The sequence below is a fragment of the Oncorhynchus gorbuscha genome, linkage group LG19 (assembly GCF_021184085.1).
Source record: "Oncorhynchus gorbuscha isolate QuinsamMale2020 ecotype Even-year linkage group LG19, OgorEven_v1.0, whole genome shotgun sequence".
In the NCBI taxonomy this organism is placed as follows: domain Eukaryota; kingdom Metazoa; phylum Chordata; class Actinopteri; order Salmoniformes; family Salmonidae; genus Oncorhynchus; species Oncorhynchus gorbuscha.
The window spans coordinates 72,427,944-72,436,430 of record NC_060191.1 but is presented as its reverse complement, the minus strand read 5'-3'; the positions used below and the strand labels follow the sequence as shown (position 1 = coordinate 72,436,430).

Here is an 8,487-nt window from a genome sequence, read left to right as displayed (position 1 = left end):
TATCCAGTAGATAGTAGTGGTATCCAGTAGATAGTAGTGGTATCCAGTAGATAGTAGTGGTATCCAGTAGATAGTAGTGGTATCCAGTAGATAGTAGTGGTATCCAGTAGATAGTCATGGTATCCAGTAGATAGTCATGGTATCCAGTAGATAGTAGTGGTATCCAGTAGATAGTAGTGGTATCCAGTAGATAGTCATGGTATCCAGTAGATAGTAGTGGTATCCAGTAGATAGTAGTGGTATCCAGTAGATAGTAGTGGTATCCAGTAGATAGTAATGGTATCCAGTAGATAGTAGTGGTATCCAGTAGATAGTAGTGGTATCCAGTAGATAGTAGTGGTATCCAGTAGATAGTAATGATTGTAATGGTATCCAGTAGATAGTAGTGGTATCCAGTAGATAGTAGTGGTATCCAGTAGATAGTAGTGGTATCCAGTAGATAGTAATGGTATTCAGTATTTTATTCCTATCTAAACCTGAATGAACAGATGTAATAAACAGCTGGGTAAAGTGATGAGGTTTAATTGTTTGGTAGGTTTTCTGTGATCTTGATGCTACCTCATGAAGTCAGGAGAGCTGACTGAAGGGTCACGGAGTCAGGAGAGCTGACTGAAGGGTCACGGAGTAAGGAGAGCTGACTGAAGGGTCACGGAGTAAGGAGAGCTGACCAGAGGGTCACGGAGTCAGGAGAGCTGACTGAAGGGTCACGGAGTCAGGAGAGCTGACTGGAGGGTCACGGAGTCAGGAGAGCTGACCAGAGGGTCACGGAGTCAGGAGAGCTTACTGAAGGGTCACGGAGTCAGGAGAGCTGACTGAAGGGTCACGGAGTCAGGAGAGCTGACTGGAGGGTCACGGAGTCAGGAGAGCTGACTGGAGGGTCACGGAGTCAGGAGAGCTGACTGGAGGGTCACGGAGTCAGGAGAGCTGACTGGAGGGTCACGGAGTCAGGAGAGCTGACTGGAGGGTCACGGAGTCAGGAGAGCTGATTGAAGGGTCCAAATGTCCAGTCTTTTAGACCGTAGACGTCCAGTCTTTTAGTCAATAGATGTCCAGTCTTTTAGAATGTCCTTACATTTACATTACATTTAAGTCATTTAGCAGACTCTCTTATCCAGAGCGACTTACAAATTGGTGCATTCACCTTATGACATCCAGTGGAACAGTCACTTTACAATAGTGCATCTAAATCTTAAAGGGGGGGGGGGTGAGAGGGATTACTTATCCTATCCTAGGTATTCTTACCTAGTATGGAGAGGATTAAAAACACATTGTGTGCCTGAACAATGACTCAAAACACATACTGATACTCATGCACAAACACAGAATATTTCAGCAATTGAATATACTGGGAACATGTTAAGGCTTGCAACGGTAACATGACATGCAATATTCTGCTTTTGTTCTGTGCAGTATTATATTTCTCAATTGTCTTTGTTTGAGCCTGAAGGAAATGTGAATGTGATATACTGGTAGGAGTAAGGGTGGGAGCGAAGAGTTAGGTAGATTTGAACATGGTGACAATGTCTGTGTGGTAAATATTCCGGTAGATTGTGGTTGCAATGCCCCAGGAACAAACAAAGATTGAATGACACATCATTCTTATTGTTTTCCATTTTTTGTCTTTCACTCTTTTGTGACTACACATTATATAAGGTCCTGGAAACAGGCATTTGTTGTACTGGTAATCATTGCTTCAGCTCAGAATGAAACGCACCATCACTCTCTTACTGGCTTGTATGCTGCTCTGCATTGGTAATATGTTCTACATCTTTCATTTGGTTAGTTATATGTGTAATAAGATAATTGTGTTACTTTCAGACAAATACCTGTGTAATTAAGTATTTGTTATTTAAATTCTCATATTCTTGTATATTTGAGTATTTTCAAATAATATTGGTGCCGAATAAACTTCATAAATTAGAAATATTTGAATGTATATTCAAAAATATTTCCTATAAATATCCTACTATTTGAAACTATTCTCAAATTCTTGTTTCCAAATATGTGATCTCAAATAACACTAGGACCAAACAGACCAGTGTTCAAGTATATTGAAATGTTTACAGTCTTTAAATATTTGTATATTTGAGTATTTTGTAATACATGCCAATACGTTTCACTTGTATATTTAAATAATCACATCCAAATATTTTAAATTGAAATGTTTTGTGAATTGTGAAAGCAATTAAAATAATTGAAATAACTGTACATGAATGTTTCTTGTAGCCGTCTCTTGTTCAGCCGCTCTGCAGTGTTTCACCTGTAAAGATCCGGCAGACGCCCGCTGCTTAGAACAAACCCTGGAGACCTGCAGTGATGGACAAGTGTGTTCCACAAACTCCAGCAGCTCTCTGCAATCCTCCGGTAGTATGATTAAACATATCATTTAATCTAACCCAGAGAACCTCGTGAGACTGCAGTTTGACTACTTGCGTGAATAATTTACATTGTACATTTGAATGGACATAGTATGTAGTATTAATTAACTTGTCGCATGTTTTGAAATATCCCCTTTGTTTGACTTTTGACATTGTAGTTGATAATGACAGAGGACGCATCCATTTTAGCATTTGGGACGTTGACATTGATATCCGCTGGGGAAAAGACCGTACAGCAACCAACCCCAACGTTGGTAAGTTAAAACTCCAAAAAATAGGTGACTGGAATTGTTTTCATTGATTATGTTTTCATTAATTATTATAATAAGTGAGTTAGTACCTTCAGAAACTATTCACACCCCTTGACATTTTCCACATTTTGATGTGTTACAGCCTGAATTTAAAATGGATTAAATGTTTTTTTTTCAACAACAGTTATCAGGGAGGTTTTCTAATGCCTCACTAAGAAGAGCATCTATTAGTAGATGGGTAAAACAGCAGACAATGAATATTCCTTTGAGCATGGTGAAGTAATTAATTACACTTTGGATGGTGTATCAATATACCCAGTCACTACAAAGGTACAGGTGTCCTTCCTAACTCAGTTGCCGTAGAGGAAGGAAACCGCTCAGGAATTTCCCCATGAGGCCAATGGTGACTTTCAAACAGTTACAGAGTTTGATGGCTGTGATAGGAGAAAACAGAGGATGGATCAACAACGTTGAAGTTGTTAATTGACAGAGTACAAAGAAGGAAGCCTGAACAGAATAAAAAAAGTAATCCAAAACCCTTATTTGCAACATGCCACTAAAGAAATACTGTATAAAAATGTACAAAGCAATTCACTTTTGGTCCTGCATACAAAGTGAAATGTTTGGGGCAAATCCAATACAACATATTACTGAATATCACTTTCCATATTTTCAAGGCTACATCATGTTATGCGTATCCTTGTGTCGTTACGTTGTATTGATTAATGTGACGACTGCTGCTCATCGAATGATTAACGGTTTATAATTACGTGATTAAATGAATCAGGCAATTATTAACTCATTAACCGGGGGCACCATGGGAAAGTTTGGCTTTATTGAGTTTCTATTTCCCAAATGAACTCAAAGAATATCAGAATATCGATTTCACAACAGTCACCGATTAATTAATTTCCTCTTTCGTCTCATTCTAAATGTCGCATAATCCTGGAATCTGCACAAACCCGAGTCCCACTAAATAAGCCCGTACCACACAAATTTAGTTGATTACTTATTTACTAACAAGCTGAAATGATAATATAAGATACACAAACACACGGGTCCCTAGCGGGCTAACACAATAAGACACATTTTACACAAAATGGGAATTTCAAAAGACAGAGAGAAGCATGAGAGAAAAGCACACTTGGGTGCATTTGTCAACTATGCTTATTTTAACCCTAACCTTGCCCCGAACTGCTACTCGTATGGGTCAGAATATAATGAGGTGATTACGTGTTGAAGGTCTCCTTTGGGGTGTCTTTTCGTGGACCTGGTTCTGACTTCTCTGATGACGGCACGTCTTCGGTTACCGGGTGTAACTCTCGGTTTGTCCTCACGGTGTCAGTGTCCTGTCTTAGTGGTCTGTTTCCTCACCCCTGGTTCTGAAAGGGGTCTTCTGTGGACAGCCAGCCAGCCGTGTAGCTCAGGGCTCCAACGTGGGAATGAATGTAGTGTAGACAATAACTGGGTGGTCCTGCTTGAATTCACCCTCTTAGACTCATCCATAGCACAGGTTTTTAAAAGGTTCCTTAGTCTTCTTCTACCTCGTGTTACGATTTGGGGTTGCTGACTACTCACACCTTGGCTGTCAAATGTCCAAATGTTCATTCTTAACTCATGTGTTTTATACACTCGGGTCAGAAATGGGCATTTCTGCCTTCGGGGCAAGTTCTCTGGGCGTAACTAGTTACGAAGCAAGGTCTAGACTTTACTCAGATCCAATTTAGACAACTAACTTCACATTTCATCTTCACAAAAACATTCTCTTTGATCTAGACATTTTCTACACAGTGTACACTATGCAAACATCAGGTATATCTTGTGAAAACTCTTCAAGTTACAATGTTTTTGTTATAATGTTGTCATTTAACTTTTTATAACATAACAAAAACAACATTCATTTTCATATTCCATCTATCATTATTATTATCGTTTTGGCTGACAAAAAATATTGTCCCAAAGTCCATTAATTACATGTTACTGTTCAGAAGTAGATTCTCCATTAGTCAGCCCATCCCTCCGTACTGAGAGGATTTTGTCTGCTGCCGTAAGATTTACAATGGATGTCATAAAACCCCCCACCTTCATACCTCTCGATCTCTCCCCCACTGGTGGGTGTGAGAGGCATCTCTGTAGGATTATGGTCCATGCTAACCTGACCCCAACAGACCAGTCATGACACTTGTCATTGTTAAGGACTGGGGAGTTTTTCAGGATAAGAACAGGCAACATCCTAGAGCAAAACCTGGTTCAGTCTGCTTTCCACCAGACACTGGGAGATAAATTCACCTTTCAGCAGGACAATAACCTAGAACACAAGGCCACATTTACACTGGGAGATGAATTCACCTTTCAGCAGGACAATAACCTAGAACACAAGGCCAAATATACACTGGGAGATGAATTCACCTTTCAGCAGGACAATAACCTAGAACACAAGGCCACATCTACACTGGGAGATGAATTCACCTTTCAGCAGGACAATAACCTAGAACACAAGACCACATCTACACTGGGAGATGAATTCACCTTTCAGCAGGACAATAACCTAGAACACAAGACCACATCTACACTGGGAGATGAATTCACCTTTCAGCAGGACAATAACCTAGAACACAAGGCCACATCTACACTGGGAGATGAATTCACCTTTCAGCAGGACAATAACCTTAAAACACAAGGCCACATCTACACTGGGAGAATCAAGAAGACAGTGAATGTTCCTGAGTGGCCAGTTTTGACTTAAATCCACTTGAAAATCTATGGCAAGACCTGAAAATGGTTATCTAGCAATGATCAACAACCAATTTGACAGAACGTGAAGAATTTTGAAAAGAATAATGGTCAAATGTTGCACAATCCAGGTGTGGAAAGCTCTTAGAGACTTACCCAGATATACTCACAGCTCTAATCGCTGCCAAAGGTCCTTCTACACAGTATGGACTCAGGGGTGTGAATACTTACAGTACTAGTCAAAAGTTTGGACACAGCTACTCATTCAAGGGTAGAATAATAGTGAAGACAACAAAACTATGAAATAACACATATTGAATCATGTAGTAACCAAACAAATGTTAAACAAATCGAAATATGTTGTATATTTGAGATTCTTCAAAGTAGCCGTCCTTTGCCTTGATGACAGCTTTGCACAGTCTTGACATTGTCTCATCCAGCACTGAGTATACCTTCTCTAGTACTGAGTATACCTTCTCTAGTACTGAGTATACCTTCTCTAGTACTGAGTATACCTTCTCTAGTACTGGGTATACCTTCTCTAGTACTGAGTATACCTTCTCGAGTACTGAGTATACCTTCTCGAGTACTGAGTATACCTTCTCTAGTACTGAGTATACCTTCTCTAGTACTGAGTATACCTTCTCTAGTACTGAGTATACCTTCTCTAGTACTGAGTATACCTTCTCTAGTACTGAGTATACCTTCTCTAGTACTGAGTATACCTTCTCTAGTACTATCTTATGAATCATTTTTATCTTTTACCTTTCAGTTTCAAACTCAAGTATCAAAGAGAGGATCGTGAAGGGATGCATGGATGACCATTTTTGTCAGTCAAGCCCCAAAATGTCTTTTAATATCGGTTTCCATCAATTCACTTCTTCGTGCTGCAACTCATCTGGCTGCAACAGTGACACTTTCTCTGGTAAATATTCTTCTGAACTTTGAACTCCATTGTTCTTCGTTGAATTAGATGATCTTTTGTTGTCTGATCCTTACATGAGTTGTCCTGTTGTTTCTCCAGACGACCCCCACAATGGACTTGAGTGTTTTTCTTGCACTGATCCAGAAGATGAGGTTTGTAATCAGGCTGTGATCTGCCAGAGTGTTCAGGATCACTGTCTTAATGACACAGGTACAGTACATACAATTGATGTGTTTGGTTGTGTTCATGCTATACTTTGTCCTTGTGTAATGAATACAGTTATAAGAAATGTTAGGTTTATTTTAATTATCTCTGTAAATTTCATTCATATTGTATTGTTTTTGACAATATATTTTTTACATCTAATTTTCTCTGTAGTGACAGCAAGTAATGGTCGGTCTGTGACTCTTCGAGGCTGTGTCTCCAGGAGTATGTGTGGTTCCGGTTCTGGTTCTGACTCTGGTTCTGTGTCCTGCTGTGAGGGAAGTCTCTGCAACAGAAACAGGGCTATGAATTCCGCTCAGCCTGTAGCACTTACAGTCCTCGCTCTGCTAGTTGGCATAACAACCACCACACTTCTACAATCAGTCAATCAATGAATATCTTGATTGGGGTTTCTTGAGGATTTTCATATTTTTCTCATGAGGATTAGTTATGTGGGCATCTACTTCTGGGGTTACCACACTCTGTGTTGTCCAGAGTGTAACAACCTTGTCACTCCCTGACCCACTAAAGTACTGTGGGATCTGTTGCTTGTTGCTCATCAGAAGGCTGCTGAATATAACAATTATGACCAACAAAAGACTACTTGATTGTGTTGGACAGAAACTCTTCTGAAATGATGCATTTCATTTATTGAACTTGGAGGTTGTGTTGAGTGATGAAATTATAATATATAAATATATATATATAACATATTATATATATAAATTATGGGTATTCTTTTCTTTTAATCTAGCCTGTTTGATTACTGTAAAGCTCTTGGTGGTCTAAGCCGGGCTACTGTAAAGCTCTTGGTGGTCTAAGCCGGGTTACTGTAAAGATATTGGTGGTCTAAGCCAGGTTACTGTAAAGCTCTTGGTGGTCTAAGCCGGGTTACTGTAAAGCTCTTTGTGGTCTAAGCCGGGTTACTGTAAAGCTCTTGGTGGTCTAAGCTGGGTTACTGTAAAGCTCTTGGTGGTCTAAGCAGGGTTACTGTAAAGCTCTTGGTGGTCTAAGCCGGGTTACTGTAAAGCTCTTTGTGGTGTAGGCCAGGTTCCTGCAAAGCTCTTTGTGGTCTAGGCCAGGTTCCTGTAAAGCTCTTTGGTCTAGGCCAGGTTCCTGCAAAGCTCTTTGGTCTAAGCCAGGTTCCTGCAAAGCTCTTAGTGGTCTAGGCCAGGCTACTGTAAAGCTCTTTGTGGTCTAGGCCAGGTTCCTGCAAAGCTCTTTGTGGTCTAGGCCAGGTTCCTGTAAAGCTCTTTGGTCTAGGCCAGGTTCCTGCAAAGCTCTTAGTGGTCTAGGCCAGGCTACTGTAAAGCTCTTTGTGGTCTAGGCCAGGCTCCTGTAAAGCTCTTTGGTCTAGGCCAGGTTCCTGCAAAGCTCTTTGTGGTGTAGGCCAGGTTACTGTAAAGCTCTTTGTGGTGTAGGCCAGGTTCCCGTAAAGCTCTTTGTCACAACTGTTGATGTAAAAGGGACTTACATTTTATTGATTGATGAATTAAACAAATGTACATCAACACTGGCATTTAATCAAACATGTTAATAAATAATATTAAACATTCATACTACTTACTTTCTGTTGTTTTCCTCTGTTGTGTATCGTGTTAAGATTTGATAATTACTGGAACACTGGTCCCTTTAATAACGGAACACTGGTCCCTTTAATAACGGAACACTGGTCACTTCAATAATGGAACACTGGTCACTTTAATAATGGAACACTGGTCCCTTTAATAATGGAACACTGGTCACTTTAATAATGGAACACTGGTCACTTTAATAATGGAACACTGGTCCCTTTAATAATGGAACACTGGTCACTTTAATAATGGAACACTGGTCACTTTAGTAATGGAACACTGGTCACTTTAATAATGGAACACTGGTCCCTTTAATAATGGAACACTGGTCACTTTAATAATGGAACACTGGTCACTTTAATAATGGAACACTGGTCCCTTTAATAATGGAACACTGGTCACTTTAATAAAGTAACACTGGT

At 40.0% G+C, this 8,487-nt stretch overlaps 1 protein-coding gene across 1 annotated transcript; it reads left to right on the top strand.

The window, feature by feature from the left end:
* Nucleotides 1-1,629: 1,629 nt before the first annotated feature.
* Nucleotides 1,630-8,048, top strand: LOC124006143 (phospholipase A2 inhibitor and Ly6/PLAUR domain-containing protein-like). The gene is made up of 6 exons (XM_046315951.1): nucleotides 1,630-1,752; nucleotides 2,227-2,364; nucleotides 2,537-2,632; nucleotides 6,135-6,287; nucleotides 6,387-6,497; nucleotides 6,666-8,048. Exons 1-6 carry the CDS (start codon nucleotides 1,704-1,706, stop codon nucleotides 6,884-6,886), a joined length of 768 nt encoding a protein of 255 aa, XP_046171907.1. The 5' UTR covers nucleotides 1,630-1,703; the 3' UTR covers nucleotides 6,887-8,048.
* The last annotated feature ends 439 nt before the right edge of the window (nucleotides 8,049-8,487 follow it).

Bases quoted from the DNA above. Each gene is read 5' to 3' on its own strand.
- LOC124006143 (XM_046315951.1), top strand. From the start codon at position 1,704: ATGAAACGCACCATCACTCTCTTACTGGCTTGTATGCTGCTCTGCATT. The intron at 2,633-6,134 runs GTAAGTTAAAAC...TTTACCTTTCAG, and splicing joins AGCAACCAACCCCAACGTTG to TTTCAAACTCAAGTATCAAA. The intron at 6,498-6,665 runs GTACAGTACATA...TTTTCTCTGTAG, and splicing joins TCACTGTCTTAATGACACAG to TGACAGCAAGTAATGGTCGG.